The 26,498-nt window shown below is 44.4% G+C and overlaps 1 protein-coding gene across 3 annotated transcripts in view; it reads right to left on the reverse strand.

Annotated features, from left to right (window-relative positions):
- Positions 1 to 26,498, reverse strand: part of CCDC175 (coiled-coil domain containing 175) — a 57,900-nt gene that overhangs the window by 25,108 nt on the left and 6,294 nt on the right. For 2 of the 3 annotated variants that reach the window (XM_089778320.1, XM_089778319.1), the window contains exons 2-8: positions 21,645 to 21,748; positions 20,698 to 20,809; positions 19,224 to 19,359; positions 16,299 to 16,527; positions 15,318 to 15,440; positions 10,670 to 10,779; positions 5,689 to 5,770 (exon numbers count right to left, since the gene is read on the reverse strand). In XM_089778320.1, the coding sequence (XP_089634446.1) occupies positions 5,689 to 5,770; positions 10,670 to 10,779; positions 15,318 to 15,440; positions 16,299 to 16,527; positions 19,224 to 19,359; positions 20,698 to 20,809; positions 21,645 to 21,748 (896 nt within the window). The remainder of the gene's footprint in view (positions 1 to 5,688; positions 5,771 to 10,669; positions 10,780 to 15,317; positions 15,441 to 16,298; positions 16,528 to 19,223; positions 19,360 to 20,697; positions 20,810 to 21,644; positions 21,749 to 26,498) is intronic. The other variant, XM_075926344.2, reaches the window with a different exon arrangement.

Raw genomic sequence — 26,498 nt, forward strand, 5'->3', positions numbered from 1 at the left:
CCAACCAACCAACCAACCAACCAACCAACCAACCAACCAACCAATGGAGATGCTAATTGTTCTTATCAGCCTCTTGTAATTGCTTGAACAATCTATTCACTGCCTTTTTTCTCCTTTTTTTCCTCCTTCCCCCTGCCCTTCCCGTATTTATTCTTGAATCTGGACTTTTAATACTCCAGTCATCTGAAGAAGTAGGTTGCTCCCACAAAAGCTCATGATACCATTACGTATTTTGTTAGTCTGTAAGGTGCTACTAGATTATTCGTTGTTTTTTAAGTTTTTCTAGTTACAGACTAACTCAGCTACCCCTCTGAAGCTTTTGTTCCTTTTGGGTCAGCTTACCGGGTAATTTCTATGAGCATCCCATGACAGAAGCCAGATACTACTGGGGGACACCTCAGAGAAGCTCAGGGACTGGGCTGCACCTAGTACTGAACTGCAAGGCGAAGTTAGTGCTAGCTTAAGCCCAGAGGAGAATGTTTGAATAGATGACAATCTCAGGGAGCTGATACTCTATTATTACAACTAGACTCCCTCTCATGGGAAGCAGTGGGTAGCAAGGTGATTCAGTCAGGGCACCCCAGGAAAATCTCACATCCTGCAAGATACAGAGGATGAGGGCTATTGCTTCATCCAATCTTCAGCTCCACTGTAGCACGGCTTCTTTGGAACAGACCTGAGGAAATATTCGCTAGCCCATTCTGCTTTGTGCTGCTCCAGCCACGGACAAAAGCCATGAAACCCAGCTTAGCTGTCTAGTTAAGTAGGATTTATGCCTGCTTTGCATTATGGGAGTAATAAAAAAAAAGAAACTGCCAGAGCTGTACTAGGCTATGTCTACACAGCAGTGTTATTTCAGAATAACTGACATTATTCTGAAATAACAGTCCACGTCTACACACAAGCAGTTATTTTGACATAATGTCAAAATAATGTTGAGCTGGAGGACTGCTTACTCTGACTCCCATAAACCTCACTGTACAAGGAGTAAGGGAAGTCAGGCGAAGAGTGCTCCACCTCAAAATAACTGTGTAGGCAGTGCCAAAACTTGTAGGTAAGGTCCCATGGGAAGCAAGACTGAAGGGAAAAACAACTGAGGAGAGTTGGAAGTATTTCAAAGGGATGTTGTTAAGGGCCCAAAAGCAAACAATTCCGCTGTGTAGGAAAGATAGAAAATATGGCAAAAGACCAGCTTGGCTTAACAAGGAGATCTTGCACGATCTCAAAATAAAAAAGGAGTCATATAAAAAATGGAAACTAGGACAACTAACAAAGGATGAATATAGGCAAGCAACACGGGAATGCAGGGGCAAGATTAGAAAGGCAAAGGCACAAAATGAGATCAAACTAGCTACAGGCATAAAGGGAAACAAGAAGACTTTTTATAAATACATTAAAAGCAAGAGGAAGACCAAGGACAGGGTAGGCCCACTGCTTAGTGAGGAGGGAGAAGCAGTAACAGGGAACTTGGAAATGGCGGAGATGCTCAATGACTTCTTTGTTTCGGTCTTCACCGAGAAGTCTGGAGGTGTGCCTAACGTAGTGAATACAAGCAGAGAGAGGGTAAGTTTAGAAGATAGGATACACAAAGAACAAGTTAAAAGTCACTTAGGAAAGTTAGATGTCAGCAAGTCACCAGGTCCTGATGAAATGCATCCCAGGATACTCAAGGAGCTGATAGAGGAGGTATCTGAGCCTTTAGCTATGATCTTTGAAAAATCATGGCAGACAGGGGAGATTCCAGAAGACTGGAAAAGGGCAAATATTGTGCCCATCTATAAAAAGGGGAATAAGAACAACCCAGGAAACTATAGACCGGTCAGTTTAACGTCTGTCCCAGGGAAGATAATGGAGCAGATAATTAAGGAAATCCTATGCAAACACTTGGAAGGTAATAAAGTGATAGGGAATAGCCAGCATGGGTTTGTGAAGAACAAGTCATGCCAAACTAATCTGATAGCTTTCTTTGATAAGATAACGAGCCTTGTGGATAAGGGAGAAGCGGTGGATGTCATATACCTAGACTTTAGTAAGGCATTTGATACGGTCTCGCATGATATTCTTATTGATAAACTAGGCAAATATAACTTAGATAGGGCCACGATAAGGTGGGTGCATAATTGGCTGGATAACCGTAGTCAGAGAGTTGTTGTTAACGGTTCTAAATCCTGCTGGAAAGGGATAACAAGTGGAGTTCCTCAAGGGTCTGTTTTGGGACCCGTACTGTTCAATATCTTCATCAATGATGTAGATATTAGGATAGAGAGTACGCTTATTAAGTTTGCAGATGATACCAAACTGGGTGGGGTTGCGACTTCTTTGGAGGATAGGGACATAATTCAAAATGACCTTAGCAAGTTAGAGAAATGGTCAGAGGTAAACAGGATGAGGTTTAATAAAGAGAAATGCAAAGTGCTCCACTTAGGAAGGAACAATCAGTTCCATACATACAAGATGGGAAGCGACTGTCTAGGAAGGAGCATGGCGGAAAGGGATCTAGGGGTCATAGTGGACCACAAGTTGAATATGAGTCAACAGTGTGATGCTGTTGCAAAAAAAGCAAATATGATTCTAGGTTGTATCAACAGGTGTGTTGTAAGCAAAACTCGTGAAGTCATTCTGCCGCTCTACTCTGCACTAGTTAGGCCTCAGCTAGAGTACTGTGTCCAGTTCTGGGCGCCACATTTCAAGAAAGATGTGGAGAAATTGGAAAGGGTACAGAGAAGAGCGACAAGAATGATTAAAGGTCTAGAGAACATGACCTATGAAGCCAGGCTTCATGAACTGGGCTTGTTTAGTTTGGAAAAAAGAAGATTAAGGGGGGACATGATAGCGGTTTTCAAATATCTAAAAGGGTGTCACAAGGAGGAAGGAGAAAATTTGTTCCTCTTGGTTTCTGAGGACAGGACAAGGAGTAATGGGCTTAAAGTGCAGCAGGGGAGGTTTAGATTGGACATTAGGAAAAAATTCCTAACTGTCAGGGTGGTCAAATATTGGAATAAATTGCCAAGGGAGGTGGTGGAATCTCCCTCTCTGGAGATATTTAAGAACAGGTTAGATAGACATCTGTCAGGGATGGTGTAGGTGGAGCTTGGTCCTGCCTTGAGGGCAGGGGGCTGGACTCGATGACCTCTTGAGGTCCCTTCCAGTCCTATTATTCTATGATTCTAAAAGTCGAAAAAAACTATTTCGACATAAGCTACGCAATTAGCTTAGCTCAAGTTGCGTAGCTTATTTCAAGTTTAGCCCTGCTGTATAGACATGTCCCTAGTTAATTTGGGTCTTCAATTTTACCTGATGAGAGCTACTAGAGAAATAAAATCATTTGCTGTTTTAAGGAAACGGTGCTTATTGAAAATTAGGGGATCAAACAGCAGTAAGATTCAAACAGTGAAAAACACACTCACTTTATAGTAGGGATGTTAATGTAGATTAATGGACTAATTGAATAGTAGATGCAATTAGCATCAACTAGTCAACAAGGGCGCCTTCAGGAGTGCTGCAGGAGGACAGGGCCAGTGGGGGACTCAAGCAACGCTGGCCTCATGTTCCCCGCAGCGTTGCAAAGTCCACAGCTCAACTTGGGTTGCACGTGGCATTTCAAAGTGGCAGATCCCAGGCTCCACGTGGCGCTGCCACTTTGAAATGCCATGTGCAGCTCAGGGCCAGCTGAATGTGGCATTTCAAAGTGGCAGCGCGTGGAGAGCTTCCACGCTCCACTGCTGCTTTGAAGCACCCCCTCTTCTCTCCCCGCTAGCTGCCTCTTTCGGATAGAAGCAGTGGGGGGGAGTGGAGGGAAGAAGAAAGGGGGAAGGCAGGGGCAGGAGAAGTGACCAGACGACTAGTGTGTCGACTATCTCATAAGCATTTGCTTATCAGATAGTCAACTAGCTGATCACATCTCTAGTTTATAGATCATGATCAGTTATACTATTTCACCTTTTGTCATTGATTCTTGAGCACTGAGACCCATTTATTTAGAGTTGATTACTTAATGTCTATGTAAACAACTCAAACCCAGCGCTATAACAGGGCACATCAAAAATAATAGGTGTTATAAAAACGGTCAGATTCTAAAGGCATATTTTAGTGCACTAAAACAAACATCTCAAAATAAAACAAAATGCTAATTAGCCTTAAAACACAAAAATGGACTGTGTCATGCTCCAGTTTTGCAAGTAATTGCTGTTAATGAGCCTCTATGCAGGTCTAGTGGCTCATCCACTTTCAGCCTCTGGGCCCAAGTAATTATTTGATAACAAAGAAGTCTACTAATTGAAGAATATTAACCTAGAGTGGACACACAAATACAGGGGTGGAAAAATTCCTGCCCATGGGACAGATCAGATCCACCAGAGTTAGTCTCTGATAGGCCCACACTTCTATATTTACTTGCACCTCTGCAGGTACGGGCAATCGCAGCTCTCACTGGTCATGGATCACCGTTTGTGGCCAGTGAGAGCAGCAGGAAGGGGTGTCTTTTCTGTGCCACTTCCTGCCACTCCCATTGGCTGTGAATGGCAATCTGTGGCCAATGAGAGCTTCAACTGCCTGATACCTGAGGAGGCGCAGGTAAATATAGCAGCAGCAGCAACCTGTCAGGGACTAACCCAGGCAGACCACATTTTTTTTTATTGCCCACAAATATAACACAATAAAATTGTGACAAAAAGTAACTCCGATCAAGAAATATCCTTCCTGCATACAAACTATAATATTAAATAATGTGCTTATATAAATTATACATATAACACATCAGATCATGTGTATTCAGCAGTTATTTATGGCTACTAGATTTGCTCTGTATTTATAGTCCTACAAACCAGAATGCTTTATATCCAAATGCTAATTACAAATGCATGCCATCTTGTGAATTTGTAAAAGAAGGGAAATAGTTGTTTAGAAAGGTCCTCAGGATAAATTTTTTGGTGGCCTCAGAATGTGGCCACTCACTCTTGCCAGTGACCGCTCTCACTTTTTCCTAAAATACTTAATTAGCTTTAGGAAAAACAAATCCATACGCTCACATGCACCTCAAAACCATTGTCAGTTATTTATTGCTAGCTAGCATATCTGGTGTAAAAAGTGCAAAAAAAAGTATCATTTTTTCACAAAGGAGTTACTCAGCCCTGGCAACTCTGGGGACAAATTAAGCCCTGGACACAGGGTTGAGGGAGGCAGTAAGGGCTGAGGTGATGGAGTTGTGGAGCTGGGAGAGAAAGTGGGATGCCAAAGACTGAAGCCCCATTGCCACAGTCCAAAGCCCTGTGGCCAAGGATGGGGATGGAGTCTGAAGCCCTAAGTCTGGGGACTGCCACCCCACCATCCCAGGGGGGAAGCCTGAGCCCCTCACCTTTGGAAAGGTGGGGAAATCATCAGCTGCCTGCTCCTCCAACATTGTGACCCAGAAGCTTGCAACCCTAGCAAGCAACACAAAAGCAGTGCATGCAGCAGCAACAGGGAGGGGGAGGGACCACTGCTCCCTCACCCCCCAATAATAACCCACGAGCTTGTGGCTGCAAGAAAAGCCACTAGTGGCCACAAACAGCCTTGGTGGCCACATTTGAAAAACACTTCCATGTTGATGTAGTTTTTCAGGAATTTTCATAAATTCAGGTCCAAGGCCTCATATATACAGTCATATTTTTTAAAACCAATAAAGTAGTTAAAATATCTTCTGCTTCTTACCTTTTCTATCTGAATATTTAGAGTCTCTCTTTCTTGGGCAATTTTTGATTGCAAAAGGAATAGATCAGAATCCATGTTATGTCTATGAAACAAAGCCAGTGCACACATATTAAGGAGTGAACATGAACAAAAAACTATAACCAATCGTCCGTTAAATGTCCTTATTCTCATACCTTTAGTGGAAACACAGCGCACAATTTTCTGAACACACCTTGAACTTTTATCAAAAACAAGATTCTTACTCAGCAGTGGGTGCTTCCCAGGTACACACCTGATGAACATACAACTTGCGAAGCAGACATAGCCAGCCAGTGACAGTGGCTATATCCTGCGACCTAATTCGCTTGCTAAAATAGCAGTGAAAACATGGCAGCACCAACTTTGGTGTGAGCTGTACAGGCACTGCCCGAGTTACAAACATCTGCACTTACACACAAAAGCTCACCTGTAACCCCAGGCAGGGACATTCTTAGGATTTATGGGGCCCTACACAGTACTATTAAACAGGTGCCTCAATGGCAGTCCCGGGAACAGAGGGGAAGATGACAATTTTTAGAGATGTGATTTTATAATCTTCAGCAAGGCACTAAGGAAATATTTTAAAAGCAAATTTTAAAATAAGGTCCTGTCGACTACCGTAATACAGTAAATTCAGAAACTGACAGTATATACCTGGGGTTTTGCAAATGCCTGTTAAATGGCTACATTACTGCTTGAATGGATCTCTCTCAGGTTCAGTGCATATGGGTAAGGATGGCTCTGGCTTAAGGGGAACAGGCAAGAGGCACAGGTGGCGGAGGTAAGCAGTGCAAGTGCGGACTGGAGGACTCTGAAGGAGCAGGGGGCACGGCCAGCGGCTGGAGAGAAGCATTACTTTGAAGGGGAAACAAGGCCTCCCTCCAGCCACTGGCTGCCCCCTGCTTCTCCAGAGTCCTCCGGCCCACGCTTGTGCTACTCGTTGCCTCCTGGGGAGCAGGGGCTGGATGCAGCCTGAGGGGGGGTGGGAGACTGGGGGGGCTGAGGCTAGCCTCAAGAGCCAGCACAGAGCTGGTGGTCAAGCAAGAAATTAGCTGACCCCTTCTCCTAACTAGAGGAAAAATGTGAGAAGGAAGAAATCTGATAAAGGAGGAAAGAATTTAAGAAAGTAAGAGAGGAGAAAAACTGGTGACTTCAAGAGAAAGAAACATAAAAAACTGAGAACCCCACATGGCTTGAGCTTTGGGATCTGCGCCAAACACAAAGAAGGAAGGAACATATTGTGGCAGTTCTTCAGTTTAACTTCACTGATTAAGGCTCTGGCACATTATATAATATGAAGTGACTCTAGAGATACTGTAACAGCAAAAAAGTAGAGCAAGAAAGGGAACCTTACACACTTAAAACTTTCTTTAAAGTTACCAAAAAGTCACACAAAGGGAAAAAGTCATACCAGCCCATGACACTCACTGCAGCAAGTCACAAGGCCCTGAGCCTGTGAACATGTACACCTGCTTCAATTTATTGCCATGAAGAGTCCCACTACAGTCTATGTTCATGGTACAAAAGTGAAGCATATGCATAAATGTTGGTGGATCAGGGCCATGTGTTGGGACTGGACTGCAGCTGGATTTTGAAAAGAATTTGATAGTTTTATTACTAATAATGGACATAAAATTTGCTATTTTGGTTATGCCAGCTAGGAAAAGGGTAGTCACACTTCAGGATGCAAGACAATAAGCTCATTTACACAGGGATCCCAGGATTAATATTTTCTGCATGGTTTGGTGCTCTTGGGCTTCCTCCAAAACATAAAATATTGGCTACTGGTGGAGACAAAATCTTGGATTTGCAAAGAAAATTCCCATGTTGTATTCTTCCATCAGATGAAATGTCAAAATTGTTAAAAAGCTCAGAGAAGTGCATACACATCAGCATAGCCCTTCAGTCAGGGTAATCTGGGAGACAAATGTTGAATCAGTAATGCCATTTCATAGACTCATAGAACACTGGAATTGGAAGGGACCTCAAGAGGTCATCGAGTTCAGTCCCCTGCCCTCACAGCAGGATCTAGTACCCTCTAGACCATACCTAATAGATGTCTATCTAACCTGCTCTTAAATATCCCCAGTGATGGAGATTCCACAACCTCCCTAGGCAACTTATTCCAGTGTTTAACCACCCTGACAATTAGGAAGTTTTTCCTAATGTCCAACCTAAACCTCCCTTGCTGCAGTTTAAGCCCATTGATTCCTGTTCTATCCTCAGAGGCTAAGGAAAACAATTTTTCTCCATCTTCCTTGTGACACTCTTTTAGATACATGAAAACTGCTATCATGTTCCCTCTAAGTCTTCTCTTTTCCAAACTAAACAAGCCCAATTTTTTCATTCTTCCTACATAGTTCATGTTCTCTAGACCTTTAATCATTCTTGTTGCTCTTCTCTAGACCTTCTCCAATTTCTACACATCTTTCTTGAAATGTGGTGCCCAGAACTGGACACAATACAGGCAGTCCCCGACTTACGCGGATCCGACTTATGTCGGATCCGCAGTTACGAACGGGGCTGCCCCAGAGTACACGGACTGCGGGACCTCGCGGTCCTGCCGCCCGTGTACTCTGGGGCTTTGCTCTGCGTCTCCCTGGTCTGCAGACCAGGAAGACGCAGAGCAAAGCCACGGAGGGGCTCTGGCAGCGGGGCAGCCCCGCTGCCCGAGCCCCCCCCCCCCCCACCCGCGCGGCTTTGCAAAGCGCGGGGAAGCCGGCGGCGGGGCAGTCCAGGCGCGCCTGGGGTGCCTCGCTGCCAGAGCCCCCCCCGCAGCTTTGCAAAGCCGCGGGGGGGCTCGGGCAGCGAGGCACCCCAGGCGCGCCTGGACTGCCCCGCCGGCTTCCCTGCGCTTTGCAAAGCCGCGGGGGGGGGGGGGGGGGGCTCGGGCAGCGAGGCACCCCAGGCGCGCCTGGACTGCCCCGCCGCCGCCGGCTTCCCCGCGCTTTGCAAAGCCGAGAGGGGGGCTCGGGCAGCGAGGCACCCCAGGCGCGCCTGGACTGCTCCGCTGCCGGTGTCCTCAGAGGCGCTCCCCGTCTCCCTGGTCTGCTGGTCTCCAGCAGACCAGGGAGACGGGGAGCAAAGCCGCGGAGGACCCAGGCGGCAGGACCGCGGTGCATCTCGGTCCGCCGCCCGAGTCTTCCTGGTCTGCTGGGGTGGAGGGGGGGCGCAGCTAGTACCCTCCCCCCCCCCAGCAGACTAGGCTTTTCTCCGGACGCCTGTGGCAGAGCAGCTGGGGTGCTGCCGGTTGGTCCCGCAGCACCGCTCTGGGCGCTACTGGTGCAACCCAGCAGCACCCCAGCTGCTCTGGTCCTGATTCAGCCACTGCTGGTCAGTTTCAGCAGCGGCTGAATCAGGACACCTGGGGCAGAGCAGATGGGGTGCTGCTGGGTTGCTCCAGTAGTGCCGAGGAGCGGCGCTACTGGAGCAACCCAGCAGCACCCCAGCTGCTCTGCCCCAGGCGTCCCCAAGTCAGCTTCTGCTGAAACTGACCAGCGCTGACTACAGGAAGCCTGAGGCAGAGTTGCTCTGCCCCAGGCTTCCTGGAATCAGCTGCTGATCAGTTTCAGCAGCAGCTGACTTGGGGACGCTTGGGGTTCTTAAGTTGATTCTGTATGTAAGTCAGAACTGGCAGTCAGTTTCAGCAGCGGCTGAATCTGGACGCCAGTTCCGACTTACATACAGATTCAACTTAAGAACAAACCTACAGTCCCTATCTTGTACGTAACCCGGGGACTGCCTGTACTCCAATTGATGCCTAATCAGCGCTGAGTAGAGCGGAAGAATGACTTCTCGTGTCTTGTTCACAACATACCTGTTAATGCATCCCAGAATGGTGTTTGCTTTTTTTGCCACAGTGTCACACTGTTGACTCATATTTAGCTTGTGGTCCACTATGACTCCTAGATACTTTTCTGTAGTACTCCTTTCTAAACAGTTGCTTCCCATTCTGTGTGTGTGAAACTGATTGTTCCTTCCTAAGTGGAGCACTTTGCATTTGTCCTTATTAAACTTCATCCTATTTACCTCCAGTTTGTCCAGATCATATTGAATTATGACCCTATCCTCCAAAGCAGTTGCAACCCCTCCCAGCTTGGTATCATCTGCAAACTTAATAAGCGTACTCTCTACGCCAATATCTAAATCGTTGATGAAGATATTGAACAGAACCAGACCCAAAACATCATACAAAATCTCCTGATTAAGCCAAGGCGGTCTTTTGCCATACTTTCTATCTTTCCTACGCAGTGGAATAGCTTGCTTTTGATGTCCATTAATAATATCCATTTGAAAACCTGCCAACTCTCTTCAGTTGTTTTTACCCTTAGTCTTGCTTCCCATGGGACCTTACCTACTAGCTCTTTGAAGCAATCCATTGCTCAACTTCCTCCCTGTCCTTTTTGGGGTGTCCTGAACCTTTGGGAACACATGGAGAGAGTAGTTCCTTCCCTACAGAACACAGGGTTTGTAGCTGTGCAGGAATGCAACTGAGTATACAGGCCTTATGTACACTGTATGAATATTTATTTCACAGCAACTACCTCAAATTCACCAACATATCATCTGAGTTACTTTTTATGTGTGTCCCTACTGAAGTTAATGGAAAGAATCACACTGACTTCCAGAGTACTGAACTGGGCCCTAAGATACTGCTATTTTGAGTTAAGTCAGCCATTCTGTGTATGCATAAACAATCACACAAAGAGAAAGACCGACATGTGACTTGCAAAATCCTTAGAAAAAGAGGTAGCTTGATTCCCAGAAATAGCACTGGCTTAAGCTACATTAATAGATACAATAGACGATTTGAAGAGATTTATTCTATATTATTTAATAATTCAAATATTGTATTGAATCTGGCTGACTGCAAATCAACATTGTTGTTAACTCCTTAAAGATTATAGAAACATTAAGTGCTGATACATATTTAGCAAAAAGAACAAAGAATCTAATCACTTACTTCCTTTCATCGAGTTTCAGCTTTTCCGCCATTTTAAGTTCTAATTCTACTAGCAGGTTTTCGCTTGTTTCTTTTAGCTGCGCTATCTGAACCTTCTCATTAAAAATAGTCTATTAAAAATAAAATTAAACAGTATTCACATAGTTAATTTACTGCTACTTTTCTTTTTTAAAGACTGTAATTTTTGCATTTGATTTTAGTGTAACTGTTTAATATTTATTCTGAAATGTCACAGCAAAACCATTAGACAATATGCAAAAATGATATTTAAAGTACTAGTCAAGCCAGTGTTTTCCTATATTTACTCTATTTGATCACTAACAATTTTAATAAACCGAGTCACAGCAGTAGCCAGAAGAGATTTAAAGATTTTTGAGCTACACATTCTCTCCTTTAACTTGTCTTTCCTGTAGTTAACCTGAATTTTAATTTGAGCTTTGCCCCTAATTCAACTCCTGTCCAGGCACAAAGTGCAGTAGTGCTTTTGACTCATGTTGGCAGACCCATCAGGAGGTATGGGCCAACTCAGCAGCTGCCAATCCAATTGATTTGTGCTGCTCATGTGTTATTTCACCATATATATTCTATGGGGACTGTGGCGGCATAGCGGCGGTACCATCGCCATGCCAGCACCACCCTAGAGGATATCTGCAGCCTACAGCATTGGAAGGAGTTTTTCTGTCATTGTAGAAACATCACCTCCTCAAGTGACAGTAGCCAAGTCCATGTCTATGCTACAAAATAATGTGAACCTAATTTACATCACCATACTGCCACTGCTGTTATTAAATCACTTATATGTGTGGGCACACTTGCTGCCATGGGTCGACAGTGCACAGTCCTCTCAGGAGCACTTATATGAATTGCACTGCCACTGTGGGGCATCATGGGATGGCTCCTGAAAGCAAGAGGTGGTTCACATAAGAAACCCAGTGTCTACACTGATACTGTGTTGATCTAATTGCATTGACCAGGGCTGACCTTACCATGAAGCGAACTGAGGCGGCCGCCTCAGGTGCCAGACTGTGTGTGCGTGTGGGGGGGGGGGGGGGGGGGAAGGAAGGAGGCGCCACAAGGACCCAGAGTGTAGAAAATCGTGTCTGCTGCTGGTGCAATGAGGGGCCGTGGGGGTGTCATTTGAGCTCCCTGCTTCAGGTGCCAAAATGTTGTGGAATGGCCCTGGCATTGACCATAGGTCTGTGCTGCTGGGGGAGGAGATGGTGTTAGTAAAGTGGCATAGAGAGACACTAATGTTGGCAGGAGCCAAATTCAAGTGAAGACACTTCCACAGCTAAGTCGATGCAAAGCAGCTTACATTGACTTAACTACACAGCACAGATCAGGCCTGACAGAAGCTTTCCCAGCTGCAACTACACTGTGAGATAGGTTGACACAGCTACAGCATTTAGGGCTGTAGATTTTTCACATCACTGAGGGCTGTACATTGACCTAAATTTTAAGTTTCAGACAGGCCTAACTCCAGAGGAATTAATTAAAGCACAGATAACTCAAGTTAGCTCTGCAGTGAAAACATAGGCTAATAGGACAGATGAAGAGACTGATCTCTCCCAACATTTCAGAGAAGCTATTAATTTGAAAAAACAAGGGGAAATTGTCATTGGATTACATGAGATAAAAATGGTAGCCAGTATTGTGTGGAAGGCATAGACATCATGACGACTAAGGCCTCCTCATTTCACAGCCTAAAATATGATGTTCCCTTTTCCCTAAGGATGCTCCAGCAAACGGTTGTAGGGGGGTCATGGTCTTAGCAGGTAAGCTGGGGAGGAACAGGACTTGTCCATCCTCTGCACAGCTGCTGGGAAGAGGAGGGAGACCAGACCCACCTCCAGGCGCCTAACCCTGCTACAAGACATCCTGCGTGGCTGGGAGTGCCCGCAACAAATGGGGCTTCTAGTTCTGGCTGGGCTGGGGAGGGACAGGGCTTGTCCATTCCCTGCCCAGCTGCTTGTGGGGGGAAGGGAGAATCAGACCTATCTCAAGCTCTGGGAACCTCGGGTGTGTCTAGACTACATGCCTCCTTCGACGGAGGCATGTAGATTAGCCAGATCGGAAGAGGGAAATGAAGCCGCGATTAAAATAATCGCGGCTTCATTTAAATTTAAATGGCTGCCCCGATCTGCCGATCAGCTGTTTGTCGGCAGATCGGGGGAGTCTGGACGCGATGCCCCGACAAAGAAGCCTTTCTTCATCGACACAGGTAAGCCTCGTGAAACCAGGCTTACCTGTGTCGATGAAGAAAGGCTTCTTTGTCGGGGCATCGCGTCCAGACTCCCCCGATCTGCCGACAAACAGCTGATCGGCAGATCGGGGCAGCCATTTAAATTTAAATGAAGCCGCGATTATTTTAATCGCGGCTTCATTTCCCTCTTCCGATCTGGCTAATCTACATGCCTCCGTCGAAGGAGGCATGTAGTCTAGACACACCCCTCCTGTGGCTGCAGGAAGCTCTGTGGTTGCTGCCTTCAGAGTCCAGTTCTGAAGGCAGCAAAGAAATGAGGGTCATAATCCCATGACCCCCCTACAAGAGGTTTGTGACCTCTCCCTCCACAATCTGGACCCTCACAGTTACACCACCATGATTTTTCAGATTTAAACCTCTGAAAATGTGACAGTTGACAATTTTCAAATCCTATGACCATGAAATTGTACGTAAGGGACAAAGATGAGGTAAACAGGATGAAGTTTAATAAAGACAAATGCAAAGTGCTCCACTTAGGAAGGAACAATCAGTCTCACACATACAGAATGGGAAGCGACTGTCTAGGAAAGAGTATGGCAGAAAGGGATCTAGGGGTTACAGTGGACCACAAGCTGACTATGAGTCAGCAGTGTGATGCTGTTGCAATAAAGCAAACATGATTCTGGGATGCATTAACAGGTGTGTTGTGAGCAAGATACGAGAAGTCATTCTTCCGCTCTACTCTGCGCTGGTTAGGCCTCAGCTGGAGTATTGTGTTCAGTTCTGGGCACCACATTTCAAGAAGGATGTGGAGAAATTGGAGAGGGTCCAGGGAAGAGCAACAAGAATGATTAAAAGTTTAGAGAACATGACCTATGAAGGAAGGCTGAGAGAATTGGGTTTGTTTACTTTAGAAAAGAGAAGATTGAGGGGGGACATGATAGCAGTTTTCAGGTATCTAAAAGGGTGTCATAAGGAGGAGGGAGAAAACTTGTTCATCTTGGCCTCTGAGGATAGAACAAGAAACAATGGGCTTAGCTGCAGCAAGGGAGCTTTAGGTTGGACATTAGGAAATAGTTCCTAACTATCAGGGTAGTCAAACACTGGAATAAACTGCCCAGGGAGGTTGTGGAATCCCCATCTCTGGAGATATTTAAGAGTAGGTTAGATAAATGTCTATCAGGGATGGTCTAGACAGTATTTGGTCCTGCCATGGGGACAGGGGACTGGACTCGATGACCTCTCAAGGTCCCTTCCAGTCCTAGTATTCTATAATTCTAAGATAACTGGTAGGGCCCTGACAATTCTCTCTCTCACCCTATTAGTTCTGACTTCCCAGATCTTGAGATGCTCTACATCAGGGCTACTCAACTTTGGAAGACCTGGGGGCCACATCGATACTCACAGCACATGCCGAGGGCTGCAACTTAAGTGTGATTGAATATGAATGGAAATATATATGCAAATATATGCAAAAAGATTTTCACACAATGCCCTGGCATTTCCAGCATCTCCTCCCTGGGGACTAGAAACACCAACACTCTGTACCCATCTGTTCCAGCCAGCCCATCCACTTGCATCTTTCAATGCTCACCCCACATGGGACATGCCTCGCCATTGTGGAGCATGTTCCCAGTGGAGGCCATGTTCAAAGGATCCCACTCGTGGGCCATATGTTGAGCCCCAAGTAAATCCAAACTGCACTGCGGGCTGCAAATAAATGGGCGGTGGGCCACATGTGGCCCACAGGTCACATGTTGAGTAGCCCTGCTCTATATTGTTTTTACTTGTGCATCAATAGAAGCTGCATTAGTTTGTCCAGCTTACTTCTGAGTGTCCTATGCAAATGGGGCTTCTATCACTTCCTTTGGTTAATTATTCCATATTCTAATATGCCAGGATATCTTTGCTGATAATCAGATTAAGAGTTCTCCTTTCTCTTTATTCATTCTGCTACTAGATACGCCACCCTGGACCACACTGAGTAATTGTTTTAGCCATCAAGTATTTCCAAATGGTCATAGCTTCTCTTTAACTTTGATCCTGGAAGTGGCTCTGGCTGGGCAATCATCTGGAGCCATTTATAGAACTGAGGCCTGTGTCCTCATCTAGCTGAGCTATTGCATGTATATAAAGTACGTCTGCATAGAGAAACTGACTACCAAAGCTACCGCAACACTGGTATAATTCCCCCATGTGGGCCCACTATTCCAGAACAAAAGCGACTTTATTATGGAATAATTACGGGCCAGTAATGCTTGATAATTTCTTCATGTAGCCAAGTACTTAGCTTGTTTATTCTTTCGTCACAGAAGTTGATCCCTCCAGCCCTCTCAACTCCCTCCAGTTTGTCCAGCTATTTAATTAAAAGGCGCGGCTCTTCACAGTAAAAATTTGCATTGCAATAAGAACTCTATTAAGAGAAGCTAATTGTTTTCTCCTTACCGCTCTATTTTGTGCTATCTCACGTTGGATATCTGATAGCTTTGTGGATAATTTTTCAAATTCATCCTTTTTCCCTGAAGTGTTTGCCTTCTGAAGATCAAGTTTTGTTTTCATGTCTGCATTCTACATTTAAAAATACTAGTATAATGAGCTACTATGTATTGCTTAATTAAAGAAGAAAGTCTCTATATTTGTAAATAGAGCAACCTTTTGAGCTTTTCACTAAAAAGTGTTACACTAATGGGAAAATACTAAAAAAAGAACTTTCTACAGGGATTCCCTCTATTTTGAATACCCAAACTCTACAGGAAAATTACATTAATAACAATTCATTAAAATGCAGTATTAATTTAGGTTCTGACCTAGCAAAGACTTACGCCCATGCTTAGTGTTACATGCTAAAAACAGCACCACTGATTTACATGGGACTACAAACAGTGCATAACATTAGGTATGTGATTAGGTCTTGGTGGTATTGGGCTATCATTTGTTCTACAGAAAAATATTTTTGTCAAACTAAAAGAAAATAACATCTTTTAAGGGGTGTTTTTATGGCATTTTTCAAAACAGAAATCAAATAAGTAAGAAAAATATAAAAGCAATACAATAAAGAGATTTCAGAATTCAATACGCAATTTAAGAGAATATAAGATCTTGATATACACCAACACACACCCATGGACTGGATCTCCCCACTCCAATATAAAAAGCTCATTAGGAAGTCACTTTTCTGTTTCATTGGTATGAAGCATAATTTGACTCTATGATAGCAAACTGTGTAAAATGTTTAACATAAATATTATGATATTATTTGTTTAATCATTGTAGTCAGGAGATCCATGCACAGACCAGGATCCCATTTTGTTTGGCACGAACAAACATCAAAATTGCAGTATATTTCCTAAAACTATTGCAATTTTGGAGCTGCATTAACCTGTATACTTTTATGAGTACAGAGTAAGTCCTGCTTGTAATATTTACCTTTCTAGCCCAAATTTTTTTTTCAGCATCAAATGTTTTTCTGTCTTTAGCTTGAACATCTTTCATTTCTTGCACTGCTTTCTTTACACTGATTATTTGTTGTTCTGCATCCCTTCTTTTGTTGCAAAACTCATTTAAAAGTATATTTGTGTTAGCTTTCTGTGCCATCTGCTGGTTCAGTAAGTCTACAGCTTCTTCATGCTTGACCCACAACCGCTTTTGCTCCGTACTGGTGAAAACAAAGCAGAGACTACTGTACCCCAATGTTCCCTCTAATTTTTTCATCTATGCACAGAATAAATTTTGTTATGTGCACCAAAGCATATGTGAATGTGCACCACCATGAGAAACACATGCTCCAGCTTTGGGCTGCTCTGGGTGCTCTGCTAATCAGCTGGGCAACATTTGAATCTCCCCTGGGTGGCCACCCAAGTCAGGAAACACTGGTGTATACCAGGATTAAAGTGCAATAAGGATTAAAGTCCTGGTCCAAAGCCTGCTGAAATCAGTATAATCATGACACTATAGCTCTAGACCTGAATCTTTATTTTCTACCTTTCAGTAAAGCACACGTTAATGACACTTATATAATACACATTAATGACACCATATATAATATAGGCACAGTAGTGCATGAAGAATTGCCTGTAATTAAGACGACCTAAGCCTGCCCATTTTAAGGATTCACTTTCAGTTGCTTATAACATTCTCAAAGTATTATTTCTTCAGGTACAAATATTTTCTGAAAGTTTAATTTAAAAAATGGATGAATTATTTTCAAACAGAGGAAATTAAAAAAAAAAATAGCTTTCTTACTGTAAGAAAACATGTTGTCATCTCTTTGAACTTTGGTTCCTTGGCAGAAAGTGACAGGAACATGACATTTGGCAAGGACAAAGCAAATGCCCCCACCTCCCAGTGGGACGATGTGGAAGAAGAATCTCTATGAGGGGATACTTACAGAGATTCTGGCCTGGTCTACAGTGAAAGTTTATACCAATATAGTTGTGTCGTTCAGGGAGTGAAAAATCCATATCCCCTAGTCAGCATAGCTGTTGACAAAATCCCTAGTGTAGATGCAGCTGTGCTGGCAGACAAGGGTATCTGCTGGCAGCACTAATGCCATTAGTAGAAGTGGTGTTCTCATACTGGCAGAACTCCTCCTTCTGTCAATGTATGCTGTGTCTATACTAGGGATGTAATAGTGTAGTTGATTAACTGATTAACCGGTAAGCAAAAGCTTATAGGTTAATCCCATAGACTACACATATTCCCCTGCTCCCTGCCAATAATTTTTTTAGTGGGCTGGCCAGTAGCCCAGCTCAGTCCTGGCTCGCGCTGGGTCTGGGATCTATCCCCCACTGTGGCTCTGCATTTAAAGTGTATTATGAGCCAGGCGAGAAGGCAGCCTGGCTTAGTTCCAGCTTGTGCTGGGTCCAGGAGCTCAGGCCCTGCCCCTCCCCGGACAGGGGCTGTTGCCACCTGGCACTGCTGCCTCTGTATTAGAGGCAGCCACGCAGGATGACAGGCAGCTGGTCCTGGTTTTTAAACTGTCTCCCCTTGCAGACCAGCTCCCACCTGGCACCTCGTGCTGCTGCCTTTGATAAAGAGGTAGCAGTGTGGAGTGGCAGGGGGCTCCTCAGGAGTGGGGCGGGAGCACACTGGCTGTCAGCACCACCCCTGGAGACTATAGAATAGTCGACTAACCGAAAAGAATTCATGAGGTTAATCGACTATTCAATTAATCATTATTTAACATCCCAAGTCTATACCAGGAGGTTATGTTGATATAAACTCAGTGCTCTCTTCCATAGTTGATCAGGGGCTGCAAACTTAAAACTATCTATCATAAGCATCCAGGAACTCAGCCCTGCAACCAAAAACGATGCCAACTTTGCCCACATGTCTGTACTAGTGAATTCATCACTGGAGCCAACAACATAAGCTACCAAATCAAAAGATCATTTGACTGCACATCCAGTAATTTGATCTATGCCATCAGATGCCCGCAATGCCTCACTGCTATATATATTGGACAAACTGGACAGTCTCTGCACGAAAGAATCAATGGACACAAATCAGATATATGTAAGGGAAACATACAGAAACCTATTGGGGAACACTTCAATCTTCCTAATCACTGTTTAAAAGATCTTCAAGTACCTGTCTTGTCACAAACCTGTTCTACTAGCCAGATACACAGAGAAACCTTGGAATTAGAGTTCATCTGCAAATTCAATTTACATACTAATGGACTCAATAGTGATGAAAGTTAGTTGGGGCACTACCAAATTAGCAGCCGTTGAAGGTGCAAACAGCTCTTTGCGTAGACTCCTATGTCAGGAAGGATACATTCAATAGACTTTGATTCGTATTTGCTTCGTTTTAACTACCCAATCTTCAGATACTTACTGATTCCCTCTAGCTTCCTGTCTCCTACTCCCTCCTTTTTTTGCCTCATCTCTCCTCTTCCCTGCTATTTATTTTGGGTCTGCACATCCTAACTCATAACTCCAGTCATCTGAAGAAGTGAGTTGTGCCCACAAAAGCTCATGATACCATCTACATGTTTTGTTAGTCTATAAAGTGCTACCAGACCATTTGTTGGTTTTTTCTGTAACAGACTAACTCAGCTACCCCCTGAAGCTGATGGTCCTTTGACATTCATTGTTGCAGGCTCTGTCTGTCATCAAAGCCTGATCTGCAGTCACTTTCCTGTAAGCCAGTCTATCATTACATCAGACATCAACAGCTGCTCAAGAAAGATGATCTTCAAAACCAGGGCAGCTACTGCAGCAGGAAGCTGTCTAGGAAGGTTTGCAGCTTGCTGCAGAAGCAAGGGGCAAGCACTGTTCCCTTGGCTTTGATTTCATTTCGTTTCTCCTTAATCCTCTATCAATATGATTTCCCGAGGCAAAAACATACCATCGAGCAGCATTCTGGGTTTCACAAAGGATTTGCTTCTGATTCAGTGATTCGATTTCACATGCGATGTTTTTCAGTGCTGTCTGCAATTGATTTATCTGAGCAGCACTCGATTCATGAGCCGCAACAACCAGAGCTAGAAAAATAATATGTGTAGTCATTGGGGGAAAAAAAGGCAAAACAACCTTTATGTGGCTTATTTTCTCTTATCTTCAATTCAGTACTGTAGGAACTGTCAACTCTAGGTACCCAGCTGTGATTCTCCTACTCTAGGAATACATTTAAAACTACACTGAACAAATCCCCATAATATTGTATATAGGGCTACCAACTTTCTAATTACAGAAAACAACATCCTTGTCCTACTCCTTCCCTGAGGTCCTATGTCAGGGCTGGGCAAACTATGGCCTTTGGGCCACACCCAGCCGGTCCATAAAGTACCGAGATGTAGCCCTCAGGCCAAAAAGTTTGCCACCCTTGCCCTGCATCTTCCCTGATGCCCCATCCCCACCCCCACTCATTCTATCTCCCTCTCTTTGTTGCTCGCTCTACTCATCCTTGCTCACATGTTCATTTTCACCAAATTGAGACTTGGGGTTGGGGAGCTGGGGCTCTTGGGAGGGGCGCTGGGGATGACAGGTTTAGAGTGCAAGAGAGGGATCTAGGCTGGGGGATGGGGCTGAGGCGTTCAATGTGTGGGAGGGGATTTGGCTTTGGACAGGTGTTGGGCTGTGGGAGGGGGTATGGGCTTTCGATTCCAGTATGGGGCCAGTAATGAGGTTCAGGGAGCAGGAGGAGGCTCTAAAGTGGGGCTAAGCGGGGGAGGGGGGGGAAAGCTCTGGATGACAGTGCAGGCTCTGGAGTGGGACTGGGGAGGAGGGGTTTGGGTACAGGAGGGGGCGCCAGGTTGGGGTCAAGGGGTTCAGAATGCAGGAGGAGGTTCAGGGCTAGGGATTGGGTGTGGGAAGGAATTTGGGATGCAGGCTCTTGGAGGGATTTTGTGTGTGGGAGGGGGTTCCAAGCTGGGGCAGGAGACTGGGGGACGGGAGGTAACTTCGGGTGTGGTCTCTGAGAGGTGCTGACTTCAGACAGCTCCCGGTAAGCAGTGGCAGGTTTTTGGACAATGGGAGCTGTGGAGCTGGTGCTCAGAGTGGCACATGCAGGTGGTAAGAGCATACAGAATCCCCCGGCCACCTCTCCGTCTAAGAGTCACAGGGACATGCCACTACTTCCTGGGAACTGCATGGAGCTGTGCACGGAGCTGTCTGTCTGCCATGCTGGCACTGGAGTCAACCATACTTTGAGCAGCGTGGTTAGCTGCGCTGACCACTGCCACTGGGTCCTTTTTGACCGGGCATTCTGATTGAAAATGGTATGCTGGCAACCCTAACTGTCTGTTATTTCAGCAGTTTAGATCCTGTGACACATTTTCTCTTCCATCTTATATTCTCAGAGTTGTTTAACTTAACACTACCTTCCATCTCCTTGATAAGTATTTCTGGAATATTCTGGAATTTTACACGGAGATTACTATTTTTGATGGTCTCCTCTTCTAGAAGTTCAAAGGCATGTCTTCTTAATTTTTCCTGACAATTAACAAATAGATGATCACACAAAGGGCAGATTCAACCTAAATCACTTAGAAAACAATCTATGAAAAAAGTGCTTTGGGGCTTCTAAATTCTCTGCCCTTTTACACATGGCTACCCTAGGTACTCCCATCCTCCAGCCGCCTTCCAAAAAATCCTGTCCCATGCAGGGCTGGCCATGTTGGTGTGCCATGAAAAGGACAGACCCCCCCATCTGCACTCCAAAAGCTGTGTTGTGGGAGCAACAGGGCTAGAGGGCAAATTGTTGGCTCCCAGCTTTTGTTTTGGGGGGAATCATTTAAATGTCAAACCCCCAACCCCAAGGCTGGCGCACTGGTAGCCCAGTTCCTCACTGTTGGCCACTGAGCCGTGCATGTCAAGGACACCCTTAAATAAACACCCATCAAAGCAGTATTGAAGGAGCATAGGCTGGAGTCATTGTTGAGAGCCCCCTGGAACTGTACGCGGGGGGAAGGGTGTGTGTGTGTGTGTGTGTGTGTGTGTGTGTGTGTGTGTGTGTGTGTGTGTGTGTGTGTGTGTGTGTGTGTGTGTGTGTGTGTGTGTGTGTGTGTGTGTGTGTGTGTGTGTGCGTGCGTGCGTGTGTGCGTGCGTGCGCGCGCGCAGCTCCCAGCTGGAGATGAGTGGGGAAGAGTGGCTGGTCCATAAATAGATGATGACCTAGACTGTTGCCCACATGACCTATAGCTAAAACCTGACCTCCATTTGTGTGTCTTGCCTTCAATTCACTATACCCACCAGTACAACAGTAAAATATTAATTTCACTCATTTCACACTGTAAATCTCATATACAAGTGACTGAATATTTTATACTTCTTGGCTGTAGGTTACCAGTTTCTTAATAGCTTCAATAGCATCTTCTAGGTGCTGTATAGATTCCTCATTGAATGCACACTCTTCATTTTTCAGCTGTATTTCTAAATCAAAAACATTTAAAGTTAAAAGCTTGCACTTCCCCCTTAACTTTACAATGATATATGCCTACTGTTACATTATAAAAGTTATTTTAAAAGAGAAGGCTTCATTCCAAAGCTATTTGTAAATTGTTTATTGTCATGGTGCAGCACCTTTTACATTCCTCAAATTAAAGACATCAGAAACTAAGTATAAAGTTTGGGGGAACACAATATGACAGACAAGACTAAATACCACATAAACCCTATTGTACTAAAATAAACCCTATTGAATTAGGCTTAACAAGTTTAGGAGTTCATTGTAGTGAAATGCAACAGTTTATGTATTATTGTGGGACTGTATTGAAATTTTTTAGGAAAAAGACACAATTAATGCAATATTTGAGTGTCCCCTGTGACTTTGGGCTCCAGACAACTTCCCTGTTTGCTACCCCTTAATGCTGGCCCTGGCTTTTATGTGCAGAAAAATAAGTGATGTCACAGTTGGGCCATGGAGTTTTTATAGTATATTGGGAGGGGAGATATCAAAGAAAAAGGTTGAGAACTCCTGTTCTAAGAGTTGAAGCTATTCCCTGGAGAGATTCATATAATTTAGTTCAAACTGGATACTCTGACTCCAGGGACCAATGAGCAAAAAAAGATTTTCGCTTAAATAACTTGGTAATAACCTGATTCTTAACCTTCTTTCTGATTAAGATACTCTGGTCCATAGGGGTGCGTCTAGACTGCAGGGGGTTTTCGGAAAAATGGCCGTTTTTGTGAAAAGGCTTCATTTACGTCCATACTGCTATTGCATTCTTTCGAAATAACTCAGGGGTTTTTCCGACATTGGTAAACCTCATTCTACGAGGAAGAACGTCTTTTCCGAAAGAGCTCTTTCGGAAAAAGGCGTGTGTGAACGCGGAAGAGGGAATTCTTTTGGAAGAAGGGGAAAGAGGAAAAAGCACAGGTGCCTTGGTGGCCACTCCGTCCATAGTAATCACAGCTTAAATGCGAGATAATGTCCACAATGAATGGATGCTATCTTTTGAAAAAGCAGATCGCTTTTTTGATGTGCTTTGGCAGTGTGGACACTCTCTTTCAGAAGAGATTTTCCGAAAAAGCTTCTTTCGAAAGAAGCCTGCAGTCTAGACATGCCCCAGAAGGCCCCAATCCTTAAGGAAAGGTTGGAAAGTGGCCTATTGAGGTTCATAAAACAGGCGGACTAATTCTGAGCAGGAGTGATCGTGAACTTGTGACCATAAAATGGAGGCTGTGTCTTCACAAGGAAAAAAAAGGCATGTTCTTAACTCATAATATTGAGCTCTAAGTAAAACCCTAGGCTCCCCCGTATTCTTTATTTGATCTGCTAACTTGGGTGAAAACTACAAACTGCTTTGTCTTCACTGGACTTTTACCTCAGGTTAGTGGCCTTCATGCCAAGTTCTAACTTATGCCCTGTGTACCCCATGGCTGTCCCAAGGTCTGATTCTGACGAGCTACCACTTTTATGCTAGTGTAACTCCTTTGACTTAAATGGAGTTATTCATGATTCAAGCAGCGGAACTGAGATCAGAAGGGAGGTCTATTCAATATAGTTGACTTGCATGGGGGTAAATCACAGCAGAATTTGGCCCAGCAGTAAGCAGCAATTAGAAACAAATCCTTTCAACACCAACATTCTGTCATCACAATCTCTCTATCATTTGCAGATCAACAGAGCTGTGAGCCACTTTCCCAGAAACATGATAGATATAGGGCATAGTTTGCACAAATAAAAAAATCAATGTCACTAATCACACTGCTGCTTGTCAAGTCTCTTCTTGATTTCTCTTTACCTTTTCCCATTGCTTTAATTCTGTCCTCTGTCGGATTTCCCCTTGATTCCTTTTATCTGTTTGCTCTTCTCTCTCTTCCCCATTTTTACTTAAAAAGGTAACACTGTGCCCTATGTGGGCCATTATCAAATAACCTTTCTATTTTGTGTTACCCTCCTCCTCCTTCCTTGGCTATATCTATACTACTTCCTTCTTGTGCAAATAAAGTGTGGATTAGCATACTGCCGCACTTCATTTGCATGATTAATTAGGGCCCGTTTTTGCACAAGACTGTGTAGTCAGCTCCTTTTTGCGCAAATCCCCCCTCTTGCACAAGAGCCATTCTGCCTCAGTTTTTCAGGAAGAACGGCTCTTGCGCAAGAGGGGGGGTTTGTGCAAAAAGGAGCCATCTACACAGCTTCTTTTTGCAGAAAAGGCGCGTGCGCAAAAATGGCCCCCAATTAATTATGAAAATGAAGAGCGGCAATATGCTAATCCGTGCTTCATTTCCATAGGCTTTTGCTCAAGAAGGAAGCAGTATAAATGTAGCCATAGTTTCCCCACCCTCTCTCTCCACCTTCCCTGGTGATGGCCTCTCCTTTTATATTCCTCTTCCCCACTCAATTTTGCAAACAAACAGGCTGAGGTAGGTAGCCCACCAGCAGGCCTATAGGCAGCTATGACTTTCAATCCCCCAATTATAGATCAGTCTTTACATTTATAAGAAAAGCTCTTTATAAACAACTGCTTACGCATCCTTGGGGGAAAAAAAGGCAGTAATTATCTGTCTCAGTGCATCTGCCATTTTTCTGGCATGCTTAAGAACATAAGACTGGCCATACTGGGTCAGACCAAAGGTCCATCTAGTCCAGTATCCTGTCTGCCAATAGTAGCAAATACCAGATGCCCCAGAGAGAAAGATCACAACAGGTGATTCTCGCGTGATCCCTCCCCTGTCACCCACTTCCAGAGAAACAGAGGCTAGGGACACCATCCTGGCTAATAGCCATTGATAGACCTAACCTCAATGAATCCATCTAGCTCTTTTTTGAACCCTGTTGAAGTTCTAGCCTACACTGCATACTCTGGCAAGGAGTTCCACAGGTTGATTGTACACTGAGTGAAGAAAAACTTCCTTTTGTTTGTTTTAAACCTGCTGCCTATTAATGTCATTTGGTGACCCCTCCTTCTTATATTGTTGGAATAAATACATAACTTTTCCTTACTCACTTTTTCCATACCAGTCATGATTTTGTAGACCTCTATCATATCCCTCCTCTTTTCTAAGCTGAAAAGTCCAACTCTTTTAAATCTCTCTTCATATGGGACCGGTTCCAAACCCCTAATAATTTTTGTTGCCTTTTTCTGAATCTTTTCCACTGCCAGTATATCTTTTTTGAGATGAGGCAACCACATCTGTATGCAGTATTCAAGATGTGGGCATACCATGGTTTTATACAGCGGTAATAAGATATTTTCTGTCTTATTCTCTACCCCTTTTTAAATGACTCCTAACATTCTATTTGCTTTTTTGACTGCCGCTGCACAGAGTGGATGTTTTCAGAGAACTATCCACAATGACTCCAAGATCTTTCTCTTGAGCAGTTGTAGCCAAATTAGTCCCCATCACATTGGCTATATAGTTGGGATTACAGGCAGTTCCCGGGTTACATGGATCCGACTTACATCGGATCCCTACTTACAAACGGGGTGAGGCAACCCCGCACTAGCTGCTTTCCCCCCAGCAGACCAGGGAGACGCGAAGCTAGCGCCCCCCCCCCGCCCCAGCAGACCAGGGAGATGCGGAGCGGCTTTTCTCAGCAGACACCTCAGCTTGAGAATAAAGGACTGAGGGAAGTGAGGTGTGGGAGAATAAAACTGAGCTCTGGAGAAATGTTTGGCTAGAGTTTCCCCTACAATATGTACCAGTTCCGACTTACATACAAATTCAACTTAAGAACAAACCTACAGTCCCTATCTTGTATGTAACCCAGGGACTGCCTGTATTTTTTCCAATGTGCATCACTTTACATTGATCAATATAAAATTTCATTTGCCATTTTGTTGCCCATTACATTCAGGGCTATTTGTTAAATGTGTTAGTGGCCACTTACAAGGTGGTAGGTAGTTTGTTTTTTAAGGAGGTAAATCACAACCAATCCTAAACCCAGGCTTAGAAAGGGAACCTGCAAAATGCAAAAAGCACTCTTTATCCACAGGAAGAGCCTGCTGATGACAAGGCAATATATGCAAGTCTCCATTCTTAGACCCCTTCTTTGTTCCTCCTGCCTACACTTTTATCTGGGTGAATCTCAGCTATAATTACAGATCAATTACCATCTTTATGTTGATACATTCAAAACAATTTCTCTCCTCTCTAGACCTGAGTCCATCCAAACCCAAGATCTCAGCCTGTTTTTCTGACATTTCCTTGTGGATGTCCAGCCATCAAATGAAACTTTGCATGAGCTACTCTCTCTCACAACAGAAACCTCCACTTCATCCTTTCTGTTGCTCAAGAACATAAACTTGGCTTCCTCTTTGACATGGCCTTGTCCTTTCACTTGCACATTCAGGCCATGTCTAAAAATTACCATTTCTTTCCTCCACACCATTTCAAAAACTGGCTTTTCCTTAAGCACATAAGAATGGCCATACTAGATCAGGTCAAAGGTCCATCCAGAGGTGAAAGTAACTTTAATCTCATATAGGCACTGTTGTATCACAACCCCTTGGTGGGGTAGGGGCTCAAGGCTGGTGGTTGGGGGGACTGAGATACGACAGTACTTGCAAGAAAATTAAGTGTGGGGAACTCAGGGAAGGGAGCTGTGGGAAGGTTAGGGAAAGGGGTGAGGATATAAGGGAGTGCAGGAGTCAGGGTAGGGGCTTGAGGGTGTGGGGGACTCAGGACAGAGGGATGGGGGAAGGTAGAGTGCAGGAGTCAGGATTAGGGTGCA

This window comes from Pelodiscus sinensis, chromosome 5, assembly GCF_052426305.1.
Source record: "Pelodiscus sinensis isolate ZL-2025 chromosome 5, ASM5242630v1, whole genome shotgun sequence".
NCBI lineage: Eukaryota > Metazoa > Chordata > Testudines > Trionychidae > Pelodiscus > Pelodiscus sinensis.